Consider the following 20108-nt stretch of genomic DNA (forward strand, 5'->3'; position numbering starts at 1 on the left):
AGAACATGTGGTGTTTGGTTTTCTGTTCTTGTGATAGTTTGCTGAGAATGATGGTTTCCAGCTGCATTCATGTCACTACAAAGGACTCTTGTTTTTTAAAATGAGAAAAAATGAAAAAAAAACCCACTTTTTTTTTATTGGCAACCATCAAAGAGATATTCATAACAAGACTCAGAGCTAAGGGCAGAGACCCCTAAACAGACGGTTTTCCCTTGACTCTTTAGGCTGCAGCAGAATTTAAACCAAGCTGAAGGAATCACTCCAGCTCTGGCCACAACCTAATCTCTGCACCCTGGCCTTCATTGCATTGGCTGGAAGCTCGTTCACTTCATCCAAGGGCCTAGTTCGAGGGCAGTCATGGCTTCCGCAAGTTTGAGCATCCCTCGCTCCTGGCGCTGGCGGTGCCACTCAGCCATGGACTGGAGCACCACTTGGTCCGGAGCTTGTACAAATAGGAACCGTAAACCACGACCTCGGTGAGGTCTGAAGACTCCAGAGCCTTCAGCTCGAGCATGGCCTTGCTCACCTGCTCGATGTAAGGGATTCGAGATCCGTCCGGGCCGAACATGGCTTTCAGCAGCCACGTTTGGACCTGGAACACCTCTGGATCTTTCAGGTCTTCGGGAACTTTCACCCACGGCGGGATATTTCTACGTGCCGGGAGAGTTCCCATCTTATAACCCTTAGAACCAGAACCACCGCATACCTCATTTTCTTGTGTTTTGCAGACACTGTGTTTTTTACACATTGAAGATTTGTGGCAGCCCCGTTAAGTCATTGGTGCCATTTTTCTAACACCATGCACTCACTTCATGTTTCTGTGTCACATTTTGGAAATTCTAACAATTTTTCAAGCTTTTTCATTATTATTATATCTATTGTAGTGATCTGTGATCAGTGATCTTTGAAGTGACTATTGGAATTGTTTGGGGCACCATAAGCTGCACCCGTAGAAGACAGAAACATAATAGATAAATGTGGTGTGTGTTCTGACTGCTCCACTTACTGGCCATTCCCCTATTCCTGTGCCTCTCCTTGGACTTCCCTATTCCCTGAGACACAACAATATTGAAATTAGTCCAATTAATAACCCCACGATGGCTTCTAAGTGTTCAAGAGAAAGGAAGTATCACGCGTCTCCCACTTTAAATCTGTATTAGTTGGTTCTCGCTTTGCTATAAAGGAATACCTGAGACGGGGTAATTGATAAAGAAAAGAGGTTAAATAGGCTAATGGTTGTGCAGGCTGTAGAAGCATGGAGCCACCACTGCTTGGGGCAATGGCTTGTCTTGTTCCCCCCAGAAGGGAGGCCTCAGGGAGCTTTTACTCATGATGGAAGGCAAAGTGGGAGCAGGCACATCACAAGGCAAAAGCAGGGGCAAGAGAGAGTCGGGGTGAGGGGAAGTGCTACAAGCTTGAAGGACCACATCTCATGTGAACTCAGAGTGAACGCTCACTCATCGCCAAGGGGATGGCCCAAGCCATTCATGAGGGATCTGCCTCCACGATCCACACACCTCCCATCAGGCCCCACCTCCTAGACTTGGGATTTCATTTCAACACGAGATTTGGACAGGAACATGCATTGAAACTGTACCAAAACTGAAAGCTAGAAATGGTTAAGCTTAGTGAAGAAATGTTGAAAGCCAAGATAGGCCAAAAGAAAGCCTCTTGCATCAAACAGCCAGGTTTTGAATGCAAAGGAAAAGTTCTTGAAGGAAATTAAAAGTGCTATTCCAGGGAATACATGAATGATATGAATAAGTCAAACAGTCATATCGCTGACATGGGGAAAGTTTTAGTGATCCATATAGAAGGTCAAACCAGCCACAAAATTCTCTCAAGCCAATGCCTAATCCAGAGCAAGCTGAGAGGTGAGGAAGCTGCAGAAGAATAGTCTGAAGCTAGCAGAGGTTGGCTCATGAGGTTTAAGAAGTTGAGTCTATAACACATAGAATTGGTGAGAGCAGGCATCTCTGTCTTGTTCCTGATCTTAGGAGGAAGTGATCCAGTCTTTCTTCACCATTAGTTATAATATTAGCTGTGGGTTTTTTGTTTTGTTTGTTTTTAATTTTTTTGCTGTGGGTTTTTCATGGATGAGCTTTATCAGGTTGAGGAAGTTTCCTTTGATTCCTAGTTTTTATCATAAAGGAGTGTTAGATTTTGTTACACACTTGTTTAGTGTCTACTGAGATCATGTGGCTTTTGTGTTTTATTCTTTTGATATAGAGTGTTACATTAACTGATTCTTGGATATTAATCTAACCCTGCATTCCTGGGTTAAATCACATTTAGTCAGGATGTGACTTATACTTATACCTTATACATCCTGACTAAATGTAATTTAACCCAGAAATGCAGGGTGGGAGATATTGCACGTTCAGTTCCAGACCACTGGAAGTGCTCTGAATTAGGCTTTGGCTTAAGGGAATTTTGTGGCTGGCTTGATCTTCTGTGAAGACCACTAAAACTTTCCCCGTATCAGCAACATGGCTGTGTCACTTAACATTCGTGTATTCCCTGGAGTAGTACTTTTAATTTCCTTCACTGGAAGAAGTGCAATAAAGCAGGTATTGCAATAAAGTGAATCACACAAATTTTTTTTGGTTTCCGAATGCATGTAAAAGTTACATTTACAGCTGGGTGCGATGGGTCACGCCTGTAATCCCAGCACTTTGAGAGGCCAAGGCGGGCAGATCATGAGGTTAGGGGTTCGAGACCAGCCCGACCAACATGGTGAAACCTCATCTCTACTAAAAATACCAAAATTAGCTGGGCTTGGTGGCACGCGCCTGTAATCCCAGCTACTCAGCAGGCTGAGGCAGGAGAATTGCTTGAACCTGGGAGGCGGAGGCTGCATTGAGCCTAGGTGGCGCCACTGCACTCCAGCCTGGGTGAGAGAGTGAGACTCCATCTCAAAAAAAAAAAAAAAAAAAAAAAATACAGTTATGCTATACTGTAGTATACTAAGTGCACAACAGCATTATGTCTAAAAAATGTACATATTTAAAACTTAAAATATTGTTTTTGTTTTGAGATGAGGCCTTGCTCTGTCGCCCAGGCTGGAGTGCAATGGCCTGATCTCGGCTCACTGCAACCTCTGCCTCCCGGGTTCAAGCAGTTCTCCTGTCTCAGCCTCCCGAGTAGCTGGGACTACAGGCGCCCGCCACCATGCTTGGCTAATTTTTTATATTTTTAGTAGAGACGGGGTTTCACCGTGTTAGCCAGGATGGTCTCGACTCCTGACGTCGTAATCTGCCCACCTAGGCCTCCCACAGTGCTGGGATTACAGGCATGAGCCACCGCACCAGGCAATATTGTTTTTTAGAAAAGCTGCAGTATGCTGTTTTCACCTGTGAATAGTCACTGCACTCCAGCCTGTGCAACATAGCAATAATTTGTCTTTAGGAAAATAAAACAAAAAGGCTGGGCGTGGTGGCTCACGCCTGTAATCCCAACACTCTGGGAGGCCGAAGCGGGAGGATCAGCTGAGGTCAGGAGTTCAAGACCAGCCTGGCCAACGTGGTGAAACCCCATCTCTACTAAAAATACAAAATTTAGCCAGGCGTGGTGGCAGGTGCCTGTAGACCCAGCTTGGGAGGCTGAGGCAGGAGCATTGCTTGAACCTGGGAGGCGGAGGTTGCAGTGAGCCGAGATCGCACCACCGCACTCCAGCCTGGGTGACAGAGCGAGACTCCATCTCAAAATAAATAAATACATAAACAAATAAGTAAAACAAATAACCTAACATTTAAAAAAAAATGTATTACTGGCTGGGCGCAGTGGCTCGTGCCTGTAATCCCAGCACTTTAGGAGGCCGAGGTGGGTGGATTGCCTCAGCTCAAGGGTTCGAGACCAGTCTGGTCAACACGGTGAAATCCAGTCTCTACTAAAAATACAAAAAACTTAGCTGGGTATGGTGGTATGAGTCTGTAGTCCCAGCTATATTACTAAATAGCTTTTTTGGTGAGAATATGCCAAGAACCTCAAGTCTGAACTGCTTTTTATCCAAGGCTGCCATCTCAGTTATCTTTGATATGCTACAAAGCGCCTGGCCTAAGTTAAACAGAATTTATATGTGCCACGCGATATGAAGACGGCATACCGAGCATTTGTCACGTTAAAAATAGCTGTGCTTGGCTGGGCCGCGGTGGCTCACGCCTGTAATCCCAGCACTTTGGGAGGCCAAGGCAGGCAGATCACGAGGTCAGGAGATGGAGACCATCCCGGCTAACACGGTAAAACCCCGTCTCTACTAAAAACACAAAAATGTAACCAGGTGTCCTGGCGCACACCTGTAGTCCCAGCTACTTGGGAGGCTGAGGCAGGAGAATCGCTTGAACCTGGGAGGTGGAGGCTGCAATGAGCTGAGATCATGCCACCGCACTCCAGCTTGGGTGACAGAGCGAGACTCCGTCTCAAAAAACAAACAAAAACAAATGAAATAAAATAAAATAAAACAAAAGTTTTGCTCTGTTGCTCAGGCTGGTCTCTAACTAATGGGCTCAAGCAATCCTCCCACATCAGCATCTGCAATAGCTGGGACTACAAGCCCACATCACTGTACTTGGCTAGCCCTTTTTGAATATCCTATTTAGTGGCATTAAGTACATTCACCTTAGGCAACCATCCATCTCTAGAATTTTTCCATCATGCCAATCTGAAATTCTGTACATATTAAATGATAACTTCCCATTCCCTCCTCCCCCACAGACCCTGGTAACCACTATTCTTTTTCTTTTCTTTCTTTTTCTTTTTCTCCTTCCTTCCTTCCTTCCGTCCGTCCTTCCTTCCTTCCTTCCTTCCTTCCTTCCTTCCTTCCTTCCTTCCTTCCTTCCTTCCTTCCTTCCTTTTTTCTTGACAGAGTTTTGCTGTTGTTGCCCAGGTTGTAGTGCAATGGCACGATCTCGGCTCACCACAGCCTCCACCTCCCGGGTTCAAGCAATTCTCCTGCCTCAGTCTCCTGAGTAGATGGGATTACAGGCATGTGCCACCACACCTGGCTAATTTTCTATTTTTATTTTTTATTTATTTATTTATTTTGAGACGGAGTCTCGCTCTGTTACCCAGGCTGGAGTGCAGTGGCCAGATCTCAGCTCACTGCAAGCTCCGCCTCCTGGGTTCACGCCATTCTCCTGGCTCAGCCTCCCGAGTAGCTGGGACTACAGGCGCCCGCCACCTCGCCCAGCTAGTTTTTTGTATTTTTGAGTAGAGACGGGGTTTCACTGTGTTAGCCAGGATGGTCTTGATCTCCTGACCTCGTGATCCGCCCGTCTCGGCCTCCCAAAGTGCTGGGATTATAGGCTTGAGCCACCGCGCCCGGCCTAATTTTGTATTTTTAGTAGAGATGGGATTTCTCCATGTTGGTCAGGCTGGTCTCAAACTCGCAGCCTCAGTGATCCACCCACCTCGGCCTCCCAAAGGTGCTAGGATTACAGGTGTGAGCCACCGCGCCCAGCTATTCTTTCTCTGTTTATGAAGGTGACTATTTTAGGATCTCACATAAGAGGAATCCACACAATATTTATTCTTTTGTGTCTGGGTTGTTTCATTTAGTATGATGTTTTAATGTTCCTCCATGTTGTAGCATGTATCAGAATATCACTCCTTTTTGTGGGTAAATAATATTCCATTGTAGGTGTATACCACATTTTGTTTATCCATTCATCAGTTGATGAACATTTGGGTTGTTTCTACATTTTTGCTCTTGTGAATAATGCTGCTATGAACACTGGTGTACAAATATCTGTTCACATTCTTGGTGTCAATTCTTTTGAGTATATTCTGAGAAGTGGAATTGCTGAATCATGTGGTAATTCTACGTTTAATTTTTTGAGGAACTCCCAGGCTGTCTTTTACAGTGGCTGCATCACTTTACATATGGTAGTTGTTGTGTAGCCAAATTATGTGAATAAATTATTTGCTGTAGGAAATTGGCACTTGGATACTCCAAACCAATACAGAAAATACATTTCTCTTAAGGAAGGAGACCACTGCTACTCCTGCTGCCCTCCTCCCTCTACCTTGCGCAGTTCACAAGACAGGAGTAAAGAGAGAAAGAAAAAAGTTAGAAAGAAACAAAAATAAGATAAATAGCCAGACAACCTTGGCACCACCACCCGGCCCTAGCGGTTAAAAAAAGTAGTAATAATAACATCAACCCCTGACCTAAACTACTTGTGTTATCTGTAAATTCCAGACACTGTATGAAAAAAGCATTGTAAAACTTTTTGTTCTGTTAGCTGATGCATGTAGCCCCTAGTCACGTTTCCCACGCTTGCTCGATCTATTACGACCCTTTCACGTGGACCCCTTAAAGTTGTAAGCCTTTAAAAAGGCCAAGAATTTCTTTTTCGGGGAGCTCGGCTCTTACGATGCTAGTCTGCTGATGCTCCCAGCTGAATAAAAAAACCTCTTCCTTCTTTAATTCGGTGTCTGAGGAGTTTTGTCTGTGGCTCGTCCTGCTACACTCTCACTAAAATTGTTTGATGCATCAAAGAGTTTTCTGCCAAACACTTCTAATTACCATGGTGATTAATTACCAGTATCCAGAATCTTAGGTATATGTGAGTTGGAGGATTAGTCAGAAAAGAGGAGGTTAGGTGGAATCAGCAAGTAGCAAAAATATTTCCAAATCCTGCCAGGCGTGGTGGCTCACACCTGTAATCCCAACACTTTGGGAGGTTTAGGTGGGTGGATCACTTGAGCTCAGGAGTTTGAGACCAGCCTGAGGAACATGATGAAACCCCATCTCTACAAAAAAATAAAAAATTAGCCAGGCATGCTCTCTTTCCTCCTGTCTTGTGGACTTATAGACCCAGCTACTCGGGATGCAGAGGTTGCAGTGAGCCACTGGGCAACAGAGTGAGACTCTGTATCAAAAATAAATAAATTAATTAATTAAACATCCTGCAAGTTATTTCAGTTTGGTTCATCTGACATTGAAGATCAATGAGGATGAATAATAAAGATACAGTGAGGAGGAGAGAAAGGTAGAGGAATGTGGTAAGATTAGGCAGTGGAACTGGATTGGTCTGCTGATTCTTATGTACTTAGTGTGAAATGAATGTGAGCAAGGCAGTTTTCCTTCTTCCTCCACTTCCTCTCAGATTATCTCAGAGTCTGTTTCCTTGCTAAAGCTTGTATAATCTATAAATTATACAACTGACTTAAGACCTTTAAACAAATTGAACTTGCAGGTGAAATACAAATTTACAACAAACTTAAACATTTATCAGAGACAGTAAGAGAGCAGAGATTGAAACACTTTATTATTCTTCTTTCATCAGACCAGTCGCCTCCTGAAGCCATGGGAAATCACAGTGCTTTGGTATCTGGAGAGAGGCGAATGCAAAGGCATATCTGCAATTTTTATTTCTGGTGGGCCTTTTTGCAAGACAACTTTGCGATCTTCCCCATGGCAAAGCCTTTCACTGTGATTCAAAAACAGAGAGTCTTCTAAAGGGCCAGTATGGATTCCACACACTTCTGCTCGCTAAGAGAAAAGAAAATCTTCTCTGTTACACATCAAACATCATTTTCTTGTTAGATTAAGAAGGAAGTTTCACCAGGAGCCATGGCTCCTGCCTCTAAGTCCCAGCACTTTGGGAAGCCAAGAAAGATTGCTTGAGCTCAGGAGTTTGAGACCAGCCTGGGCAACATAGCAAGACCCCATCTACACAAAAAATAAAAAATTAGGTGGGTATGGTGGCACATGTCTGTGAGGCTGAGGCAAGAGAATCTCTTGATCCTGGGAAACCAAGGCTGCAGTGAGCTATGATCACACCCCTGCACTTCAGCCTGGGCAAGAGAGTGAGACCCCATCTCCTCTCCAAAAAAAGAGAAGTTTCCCAATAGTCTTTCTCACCATCCTTGTTGAGAAGGAAGCTCTGCTGAACATAGGAACATCCCTTTTCTAAAAGCAATGCTTTGTGGGTCAGTGTGATCTGACTACCAGAAAGAGTCATGCAGACTATAAAGGTGATACATTTGGAGGCAGATCGTCGACCTTTAGCTTCACTGCGTAACGTGACCTTTTCAAGTCATTTACTCCCAGAAGACTCAGTTTTTTCAAATATAAAATGGGAATATTAAAGAATTCTTTGAGTAGCAAATAAAATATATGTGAATGAAAAAGCTTTGCCAACTACTAAGTATCAAAAGGGTATAAAGTATGATGATGCTGTTATGACTGTTGAATAAATAAATAACAACTATTTGAAGTTATTAACTTAAATACACATCTACTTCTGATTCTTCAATATTGCCAAATAGCATTCTGGCCTGTTCTTGGGATGCAGTCCCAACTCTGGTATGTTGTGTTTATATATATATATTTATCAAAAATAAATTAATTAATTAAACATCCTGCAAGTCTATTTCAATTTGGTTCATCTGACATTGAAGATCAATGAGGATGAATAATAAAGATACAGTGAGGAGGAGAGAAAGGTAGAGGAATGTGGTAAGAATAGGCAGTGGAACTGGATTGGTCTGCTAATTATATATATATAAAATGCTGTTTTACATATATATATATATATATATTTCACAGATGGGGGGCCTTAGTCTGTCACCCAGGCTGGAGTGCAGTGGTGCAATCGTAGCTCACTGCAGCCTGGAACTCCTAGGCTCAAGCAATCCTCCTGCCTCAGCCTCCCAAGCAGCTGGGACTACAGCACATACCACAATGCCTGGATAATTTTTTTTTTTTAATTTATAGACAGGATCTCGCTATGTTGCTCTGGCTGGTCTTAAACTCCTGGCCTCAAACCACCCCCTCCCGTCTCAGCCTCCCAAAGTGCTAGGATTACAGGCATAAGCCACTGCACCCAGCCTCTGTGCTACATTTTTTAATGTTGTTAGATGCAGTTTTTAAACTCCTAATGGAAAAATGGTGAGGATAAATAAAAGGAAGGAAAGCATAAGTTAGCATTTACTCAGTGTGGGAACATTCACTTTACTTAATTACTTAATTCACTTATTTAAGTTTCATTGGTAGGAACACTGTCAACTAAATTGCAAAAGTAAAATAGCTCTGAAAAATGATGCTGAATCATAGCTCTAAAAGTAAGGTCAAGAATAAGTGTTTTGATGCAATCAAAACAAAGTTTTTCTTTACTGATTTTAACTTATAAAGTTTACAACCTATAATTCTCATAAATGAAAAAGTCAATACTGTCACCATGCTGAAGCTACTTAGGGCATTTAAAATGACCTTGATATGCTACTAAAGTACATGAAATATGCTACTAAATTACATGAAATGCAGACTAATATTAAGACTGTAGTAAATCTGAGTAAACATATTTATTTACTTATTTATTTATTTATTTTGAGATGGAGTCTTGCTCTGTTGCCCAGGCTGGAGTGCACTGGTGTGATCTGGCTTGCTGCAACCTCTGTCTCCTGGATTCAAGCGATTCTCCTGCCTCAGCCTCCCAAGTAGCAGGGATTACAGACATGTGCCATCATGCCCGGCTAATTTTTGTATTTTTAGTAGAGATGGGGTTTCACCATGTTGGCCAGGCTGGTCTCGAACTCCTGACCTCAGGTTATCTGCCTGCCTCGGCCTCCCAAAGTGCTAGGATCACAGGCATGAGCCATGGCTCCAGCAACAAAATGTTTTAAAACAAGCCTGTTGGAATCCCTGCTTTCGATTATTTTGAGCATATACCTAGAAGTGGAATTGCTGAATCATATGGTAATTCTATGTTTAATTTTTTTGAAGAATGGTCTCACTATCTTCTACAGTGGCTGCAGCATTTTACCTATAGTAGTTTTCCTGCTGTTTTAAAACTATTGACTGGAGCCGGGTACAGTGGTTCATGCCTATAAGCCTAGTACTTTGGGAGGCCAAGGCAGGAGGATCACTTGAGCCCAGGAGACCAACCTGGACCACACAGAGAGATCCCATCTCTACAAAAAATACCAAAACTTGCTGGGCATGGTGGCATATGCCTGTAGTCCTGGCTGCTCAGGAGGCTGAGGTGGGAGGATCACCTGAGCCCAAGAGGTTGCTGCAGCTGCAGTGAGCCATGACTGCATCATTGCACTCCTGTCTGGGTGACAGAGTGAGATCCTGTCTCTAAATAAATAAATACATACATACATAAATAAACTAGGCCCGGCGTGGTGGCTAACTCCTATAATCCTAGAACTTTGGAAGGCCGAGGCAGTAGGATCACTTGAGCTCAGAAGTTCAAGACCAAACTGGAAGACAGAGTGAGACCTCATCTCTACTAAAAATCAAAAAGCTAGCAAGGAGTGGTGATGTGCACCTGTAATCCCAGCTACTTGGGAGGTTGAGGCAGGAGAATCAATTGAGCTCAGCAGATTGAGGCTGCAGTGAGCTTTGATCATGCCACTGCACTCCAGCCTGGAGGACAGAGCAAGACCCTGTCTCCAAAAAGAAAAAAAGGAATAAGTAAATAAAACTGCTGACTGAACAGGAGCATTGAATGGGTAAATCATGTGTAAAACTAGCCAAAATATTCCCATGCCTCGCTATCTGAATATGCAGTACAATCTAAAAAATATACACTCTGTAGTGTACCTTTAACATTAATGACATCTTCTGATGATGAGTTTAACAACTCTAGATAGCATCACGTGAAATTTCTGAAATTCTTCAGTATATAAATAGGTTATTTAAACAAATATTATTATTTAACATTCATTTGCAAGTTTATGTGACAGTACATCAAAATAGTTTTTGTATAGTTACATCTATCACAGATATACTAAATTATATATATATACTTTATTTATTTATTTAGAGACAGAATCTAGCTCTGTCGCCCAGGCTAGATTGCAGTGGCGCAATCTCGGCTCACTGCAACCTCTGCCTCCCGGGTTCAAGAGATTCTCATGCCTCAGTCTCCCATGTAGCTGGGATTACAAGTGCCCACCACCACGCCCAGCTAATTTTCATATTTTTAGTAGAGACGGGGTTTCACCATGTTGGCTAGGCTGGTCTTGAACTCCTGACCTCAAATGATCCACCAGCCTCTGGTCTCCCAAAGTGCTACAATTATTGGCATGAGTCACCGCATCCAGCTTAATGTGTTTTTTTTTCTTATGTATGCTTATGGGGAAATACCTTCAGATTCACATTCCTGAATATCATGTTTTCTTTCCAAGGCATAACATAACGTCTTGGGATCATCCCTTGTTTTAATGAAAATCGTGGCAAATGAATCTCCTCATACCTGACGATTAGGAAAGCAAGAAGAAAAGATATATTGTGAGCCAAATACAATCATTTTAGCATCATTCCGTGGACTGGAGGCAGTTGTGCATTTATGTTTGGTTCCCTGCTGCTGCAGGACAGACAGCTGTGCCATTGAAACTCAATTAAAAGATAACCATTTGGCCGGGCGCGGTGGCTCAAGCCTGTAATCCCAGCACTTTGGGAGGCCGAGACAGGCAGATCACGAGGTCAGGAGATCGAGACCATCCTGGCTAACATGATGAAACCCCGTCTCTACTAAAAAATACAAAAAAACTAGCCGGGCGAGGTGGCGGTTGCCTGTAGTCCCAGCTACTCCGGAGGCTGAGGCAGGAGAATGGCGTAAACCTGGGAGGCGGAGCTTGCAGCGAGCTGAGATCCGGCCACTGCACTCCAGCCTGGGCGACAGACCGAGACTCCGTCTCAAAAAAAAAAAAAAAAAAAAACCATCTAAGTACCCAGGTATCACCAAGATCAAGTCAGAGCCATGTACCTGTAACTCTAACTGCATGCTATCCTTTACAATTTGCCCACACTGTCCATTTTAATCTGATTTTTTTTTTTTTAAATGAGATGGAGTGCATCACCATGCCCAGCCGCGGTTTTGCCATGTTGGTCAGGCTGGTCTCAAATTCCTGACCTCAAGTGATCCACCCGCCTTGGCCTCCCAAACTGTTGACATTAGAGCCCTGAGCCACTGCGTCAGGCCCATTTTAACCTGACTTTAAGGGAAAGATCAAGGCACCTGGATCTGCCTCAGGCCTACCCACTGCCTAAAGGAAATGTCTGGCCAGCCACAAAAACCAGTAACTCTATTGGCTTCTGAATTTATGTACGCTCTACACTCAGGTCAGACTTGCTTTCCTTGCACACATATTTCCCTCTGGAACATAAAACTTTCTATATAGATGCCAAAGGGGAACACAAAGTTATTGACCTTATCTTTGTAGCTCCCAGGTTGCAAAACAAGCAAACAAAAAACCCCAGAACCCTGTAAATCCTTACTTATTAGCAGATTTGTAGGGACTCTCATCAGAGCAGTTGTTACTGAGTTTAGGCAAAGGAGGATAAGTATCTTTCCCTGAAGCCATTCCTGAGAGCAGTGGATGGAATTCTCATCTACTTCACTAACTCACTAGTCTAATTATGATGACAACGCTGCTCTGATGTAACAATGTTTTGCTAACTTCATAGTAACTCTCAGCAGTTACAGTAGCAGTTAAGCGTGTCCAGCTTACAGGTATGGTGGTGGGTGCCTGTAATCTCAGCTACTCAGGAGGCTGAGGCAGGAGAATCACTTGAACCCAGGAGGCAGAGGCACTGTACTCCAACCTGGGTGACAGAGTGAGACTCTATCTTAAAAAAAAAAAAAAAAGAAAAAGAAAAAAGTGTCCAGCTCAGAGCTACTTTCAGGGCTTTAAAAAAAATCCCCCTTCTGGCCTGGCACAGTGGCTCATGCCTGTAATCCTAGCACTTTGGGAGGATGAGGCAGGAGGATCACGTGAGCCCAGGAATTCGAGACCAGCCTGGGCAACATAGTAAATTCCTATCTCTACAAAAAATAAAAAAATTTGGCCGGGTGTAGTGGCTCATGCCTGTAATTCCAGCACTTTGGGATTCCAAGGCAGGTGTTATCACTTGAGGTCAGGCGTTCAAGACCAGCCTGGCCAACATGGTAAAACACCGTCTCTATTAAAAACACAAAAATTAGCCAGGCATGGTGGTGTGAACCTGTAATCCCAGCTACTCGGGAGGCTGAGGCGGGAGAATTGCTTGAACCCAGGAGGTGGAGGTTGCAGCGAACAGAGATGGTGCCACTCCAGTCCAGCCTGGGTGACAGAGCAAGACTCCGTCTCAAAAAATTAAATAAATAAATAAATAAGCCGGGCATGGTCACGTGTACTTGTGGTCCCAGCTACTTGAGAGGCTGGGGCCAGAGGATCACTCGAACCTAGGAGGCTGAGGCTGCAGTGAGCTGTGGTTGCACCACTGCACTCCAGTCTGGGCAACAGAGCAACAACTTGTCTCCAAAAAATAAGACAAGACAAAACAAAACAAATCTCTTCTTGAGTAAAACATCATTCTTATAATGAGCAATTAAAAAATGAAGATGTTTGTTTGTGACATAATACAAATTTGACACACACTAGAAAATATGTTGAACTGAACAATTATTCAGTAAGTAAAAATCACTTCAGGCCGGGCAGGGTGGCTCACGTCTGTAAGCCCAGCACTTTGGGAGGCTGAGGCGGGCAGATCATGAGGTCAGGAGATCGAGACCTTCCTGGTTAACATGGTGAAACCCCATCTCTACTAAAAAATACAAAAAAAATTAGCCAGGCATGATGGTGGACACCTGTAGTCCCAGCTACTGGGGAGGCTGAGGCAGGAGAATGGTGTGAACCTTGGAGGTGGAGCTTGCAGTGAGCCAAGATCACGCCTCTGCACTCCAGCCTGGGCCACAAAGCGAGACTCTGTCTCAAAAAAAAAAAAAAAAAAAAAAAAAAGGCCGGGCACGGTGGCTCACGCCTGTAATCCCAGCACTTTGGGAGGCCGAGGAGGGCGGATCACGAGGTCAGGAGATCGAGACCATCCTGGTTAACACGGTGAAACCCCGTTTCTACTAAAAATACAAAAAATTAGCCGGGCATGGTGGCAGGCGCCTGTAGTCCCAGCTACTCGGGAGGCTGAGGCAGGAGAATGGCGTGAACCCGGGAGGCGGAGGTTGCAGTGAGCCGAGATCGTGCCACAGCACTCCAGCCTGGGCGACAGAGGGAGATTCCGTTTCAGAAAACAAAACAAAACAAAACGAAACAAAACAAACTTCTTCAAGTCCTGGGATTAATACTTTATCGCTTCAAATTAACATTCTCTATTGGTCCATGGCTGATTTTCCTCTTTATATATTGCGCATGCCACCTACAGTCAATTGATTTTCAACAAAGGTGCCAAGAACACACACGAGGGAAAAGACAGTCTTTTCAATACACAGTGCTGGGAAAATTGAACATCCCCATGAAGAAGAATGAGACTAGACCCCTACCTCTCACCATACACAAAAATCAACTCAAAATGGATTAGGATTAAATGTAGCTTGAAGCCAGGCATGGTGGCTCAAGCCTGTAATCCCAGCACTTTGGGAGGCCGAGACGGGCGGATCACGAGGTCAGGAGATCGAGACCATCCTGGCTAACACGGTGAAACCCCGTCTCTACTAAAAATACAAAAAAACTAGCGGGGCGAGGTGGCGGGCACCTGTAGTCCCAGCTACTTGGGAGGCTGAGGCAGGAGAATGGCGTAAACCCGGGAGGCGGAGCTTGCAGTGAGCTGAGATCCGGCCACTGCACTCCAGCCCGGGCGACAGAGCGAGACTCCGTCTCAAAAAAAAAATAAAAGATCAAAGTAATCGGGGGCGGAGCAAGATGGCCGAATAGGAACAGCTCCAGTCTCCAACTCCCGGCGCGAGCGACACAGAAGACCGGTGATTTCTGCATTTTCAACTGAGGCAAACAGGGTCTGGAGTGGACCTCAAGCAATCTCCAACAGACCTACAGCTGAGGGTCCTGACTATTAGAAGGAAAACTATCAAACAGGAAGAACACCTATACCAAAACCCCATCAGTATGTCACCATCATCAAAGACCAGAGGCAGATAAAACCACAAAGATGGGGAAGAAGCAGGGCAGAAAAGCTGGAAATTCAAAAAATAAGAGCGCATCTCCCCCTGCAAAGGAGCGCAGCTCATCGCCAGCAACGGATCAAAGCTGGTCAGAGAATGACTGACGAGATGAGAGAAGAAGGCTTCAGCCCATCAAACTTCTCAGAGCTAAAGGAGGAATTACGTACCCAGCGCAAAGAAACTAAAAATCTTGAGAAAAGAGTGGAAGAATTGATAGCTAGAATAATTAATGCAGAGAAGGTCATAAATGAAATGACAGAGATGAAAACCATGACATGAGAAATACGTGACAAATCCACAAGCTTCAGTAACCGACTCGATCAACTGGAAGAAAGAGTATCAGCGATTGAGGATCAAATGAATGAAATGAAGTGAGAAGAGAAACCAAAAGAAAAAAGAAGAAAAAGAAATGAACAAAGCCTGCAAGAAGTATGGGATTATGTAAAAAGACCAAATCTACGTCTGATTGGGGTGCCTGAAAGTGAGGGGGAAAATGGAACCAAGTTGGAAAACACTCTTCAGGATATCATCCAGGAGAACTTCCCCAACCTAGTAGGGCAGGGCAACATTCAAATTCAGGAAATACAGAGAATGCCACAAAGATACTCCTCGAGAAGAGCAACTCCAAGACACATAATTGCCAGATTCACCACAGTTGACATGAAGGAAAAAATCTGAAGGGCAGCCAGAGAGAAAGGTTGGGTTACCCACAAAGGGAAGCCCATCAGACTAACAGCAGACCTCTTGGCAGAAACTCTACAAGCCAGAAGAGAGTGGGGGCCAATATTCAACATTCTTAAAGAAAAGAATTTTAAACCCAGAATTTCATATCCAGCCAAACTAAGTTTCATAAGTGAAGGAGAAATAAAATCCTTTACAGATAAGCTAATGCTTAGAGATTTTGTCACCACCAGGCCTGCCTTACAAGAGACCCTGAAGGAAGCCCTAAACATGTAAAGGAACAACCGGTACCAGCCATTGCAAAAACATGCCAAAATGTAAAGATCATCGAGGCGAGGAAGAAACTGCATCAACCAACGAGTAAAATAACCAGTTAATATCATAATGGCAGGATCAAGTTCACACATAACAATATTAACCTTAAATGTTAATGGACTAAATGCTCCAATTAAAAGACACAGACTGGCAAACTGGATAAAGAGTCAAGACCCATCAGTCTGCTGTATTCAGGAGACCCATCTCACATGCAGAGACATACATTGGCTCAAAATAAAGGGATGGAGGAAGATCTACCAAGCAAATGGAGAACAAAAAAAAAAAGCAGGGGTTGCAATCCTAGTCTCTGATAAAATAGACTTTAAACCATCAAAGATCAAAAGAGACAAAGAAGGCCACTACATAATGGTAAAGGGATCAATTCAACAGGAAGAGCTAACTATCCTAAATATATATGCACCCAATACAGGAGCACCCAGATTCATAAAGCAAGTCCTTAGAGACTTACAAAGAGACTTAGACTCCCATACAATAATAATGGGAGACTTCAACACTCCACTGTCAACATTAGACAGATCAATGAGACAGAAAGTTAACAAGGATATCCAGGAATTGAATTCATCTCTGCCCCAAGCAGACCTAATAGACATCTACAGAACTCTCTACCCCAAATCAACAGAATATACATTCTTCTCAGCACCACATCGCACTTATTCCAAAATTGACCACATAATTGGAAGTAAAGCACTCCTTAGCAAATGTACAAGAACAGAAATTATAACAAACTGTCTCTCAGACCACAGTGCAATCAAACTAGAACTCAGGACTAAGAAACTCAATCAAAACCGCTCAACTACATGGAAACTGAACAACCTCCTCCTGAATGACTACTGGGTACATAACGAAATGAAGGCAGAAATAAAGATGTTCTTTGAAACCAATGAGAACAAAGATACAACATACCAGAATCTCTGGGACACATTTAAAGCAGTGTGTAGAGGGAAATTTATAGCACTAAATGCCCACAAGAGAAAGCTGGAAAGATCTAAAATTGACACTCTAACAAATCACAATTCTTAAATCACCATTAAAAGAACTGGAGAAGCAAGAGCAAACACATTCAAAAGCTAGCAGAAGGCAAGAAATAACTAAGATCAGAGCAGAACTGAAGGAGATAGAGACACAAAAAACCCTCCAAAAAATCAACGAATCCAGGAGTTGGTTTTTTGAAAAAATCAACAAAATTGACAGACCACTAGCAAGACTAATGAAGAAAAGAGAGAAGAATCAAATAGATGCAATAAAAAATGATAAAGGGGATATCACCACGGACCCCACAGAAATAGAAACTACCATCAGAGAATACTATAAACACCTCTACGCAAATAAACTAGAAAATCTAGAAGAAATGGATCATTTCCTGGACACTTACACTCTTCCAAGACTAAACCAGGAAGAAGTTGAATCCCTGAATAGACCAATAGCAGGCTCTGAAATTGAGGCAATAATTAATAGCCTACCAACCAAAAAAAGTCCAGGACCAGATGGATTCACAGCTGAATTCTACCAGAGATACAAGGAGGAGCTGGTACCATTCCTTCTGAAACTATTCCAATCAATAGAAAAAGAGGGAATCCTCCCTAACTCATTTTATGAGGCCAACATCATCCTGATACCAAAGCCTGGCAGAGAGACACAACAAAAAAAGAGAATTTTAGACCAATATCCCTGATGAACATCGATGCAAAAATCCTCAATAAAATACTGGCAAACCGGATTCAGCAGCTCATCAAAAAGCTTATCCACCATGATCAAGTGGGCTTCATCCCTGGGATGCAAGGCTGGTTCAACATTCGCAAATCAATAAACGTAATCCAGCATATAAACAGAACCAAAGACAAGAACCACATGATTATCTCAATAGACGCAGAAAAGGCTTTTGATAAAATTCAACAGCCCTTCATGCTAAAAACGCTCAATAAATTTGGTATTGATGGAATGTACCTCAAAATAATAAGAGCTATTTATGACAAACCCACAGCCAATATCATACTGAATGGGCAAAAACTGGAAAAATTCCCTTTGAAAACTGGCACAAGACAGGGATGCCCTCCCTCACCACTCCTATTCAACATAGTCTTGGAAGTTCTGGCTAGGGCAATCAGGCAAGAGAAAGAAATAAAGCGTATCCAGTTAGGAAAAGAAGAAGTCAAATTGTCCCTGTTTGCAGATGACATGATTGTATATTTAGAAAACCCCATTGTCTCAGCCCAAAATCTCCTTAAGCTGATAAGCAACTTCAGCAAAGTCTCAGGATACAAAATTAATGTGCAAAAATCACAAGCATTCTTATACACCAGTAACAGACAAACAGAAAGCCAAATCACGAATGAACTTCCATTCACAATTGCTTCAAAGAGAATAAAATACCTAGGAATCCAACTTACAAGGGATGTAAAGGACCTCTTCAAGGAGAACTACAAACCACTGCTCAGTGAAATCAAAGAGGACACTAACAAATGGAAGAACATACCATGCTCATGGATAGGAAGAATCAATATCGTGAAAATGGCCATACTGCCCAAGGTTATTTATAGATTCAATGCCATCCCCATCAAGCTACCAATGAGTTTCTTCACAGAATTGGAAAAAACGGCTTTAAAGTTCATATGGAACCAAAAAAGAGCCCGCATCGCCAAGACAATCCTAAGTCAAAAGAACAAAGCTGGAGGCATCACGCTACCTGACTTCAAACTATACTACAAGGCTACAGTAACCAAAACAGCATGGTACTGGTACCAAAACAGAGATATAGACCAATGGAACAGAACAGAGTCCTCAGAAATAATACCACACATCTACAGCCATCTGATCTTTGACAAACCTGAGAGAAACAAGAAATGGGGAAAGGATTCCTTATTTAATAAATGGTGCTGGGAAAATTGGCTAGCCATAAGTAAAAAGCTGAAACTGGATCCTTTCCTTACTCCTTATACGAAAATTAATTCAAGATGGATTAGAGACTTAAATGTTAGACCTAATACCATAAAAACCCTAGAAGAAAATCTAGGTAGTACCATTCAGGACATAGGCATGGGCAAGGACTTCATGTCTAAAATACCAAAAGCAATGGCAGCAAAAGCCAAAATTGACAAATGGGATCTAATTAAACTAAAGAGCTTCTGCACAGCAAAAGAAACTACCATCAGAGTGAACAGGCAACCTACAGAATGGGAGAAAATTTTTGCAATCTACTCATCTGACAAAGGGCTAATATCCAGAATGTACAAAGAACTCAAACAAATTTACAAGAAAAAAACAAACAACCCCATCAAAAAGTGGGCAAAGGATATGAACAGACATTTCTCAAAAGAAGACATTCATACAGCCAACAGACACATGAAAAAATGCTCATCATCACTCGCCATCAGAGAAATGCAAATCAAAACCACAATGAGATACCATCTCACACCAGTTAGAATGGCAATCATTAAAAAATCAGGAAACAACAGGTGCTGGAGAGGATGTGGAGAAATAGGAACACTTTTACACTGTTGGTGGGATTGTAAACTAGTTCAACCATTATGGAAAACAGTATGGTGATTCCTCAAGGATCTAGAACTAGATGTACCATATGACCCAGCCATCCCACTACTGGGTATATACCCAAAGGATTATAAATCATGCTGCTATAAAGACACATGCACACGTATGTTTATTGCGGCACTATTCACAATAGCAAAGACTTGGAATCAACCCAAATGTCCATCTGTGACAGACTGGATTAAGAAAATGTGGCACATATACACCATGGAATATTATGCAGCCATAAAAAAGGATGAGTTTGCCTCCTTTGTAGGGACATGGATGCAGCTGGAAACCATCATTCTCAGCAAACTATCACAAGAACAGAAAACCAAACACCGCATGTTCTCACTCATAGGTGGGAACTGAACAATGAGATCACTTGGACTCGGGAAGGGGAACATCACACATCGGGGCCTATCATGGGGAGGGGGGTGGGGGAGGGATTGCATTGGGAGTTATACCTGATATAAATGACGAATTGATGGGTGCTGACGAGCTGATGGGTGCAGCACACCAACATGGCACAAGTATACATATGTAACAAACCTGCACGTTATGCACATGTACCCTAGAACTTAAAGTATAATAATAATAAAAAAAAAGAATTAAAACAAATGTAGCTTGAAACTACAAAACTACTAGAAAACATAGAGA

At 42.9% G+C, this 20108-nt stretch overlaps 1 protein-coding gene and 1 pseudogene across 1 annotated transcript; both read right to left on the reverse strand.

Moving 5' to 3' along the window:
* Positions 1–323: 323 nt before the first annotated feature.
* LOC104654562 lies at positions 324–673 on the reverse strand (annotated as a pseudogene).
* Positions 674–7254: 6581 nt separating this feature from the next.
* Positions 7255–12345, reverse strand: TEX43 (testis expressed 43). Its single transcript, XM_010353776.2, has 3 exons — positions 12236–12345; positions 11102–11210; positions 7255–7495 (listed from the first exon to the last, which is right to left on the reverse strand). Exons 1-3 carry the CDS (start codon positions 12319–12321, stop codon positions 7286–7288), a joined length of 405 nt encoding a protein of 134 aa, XP_010352078.1. The 5' UTR covers positions 12322–12345; the 3' UTR covers positions 7255–7285.
* Positions 12346–20108: the final 7763 nt, after the last annotated feature.

Source organism: Rhinopithecus roxellana, chromosome 3 (genome assembly GCF_007565055.1).
Source record: "Rhinopithecus roxellana isolate Shanxi Qingling chromosome 3, ASM756505v1, whole genome shotgun sequence".
In the NCBI taxonomy this organism is placed as follows: Eukaryota; Metazoa; Chordata; class Mammalia; order Primates; family Cercopithecidae; genus Rhinopithecus; species Rhinopithecus roxellana.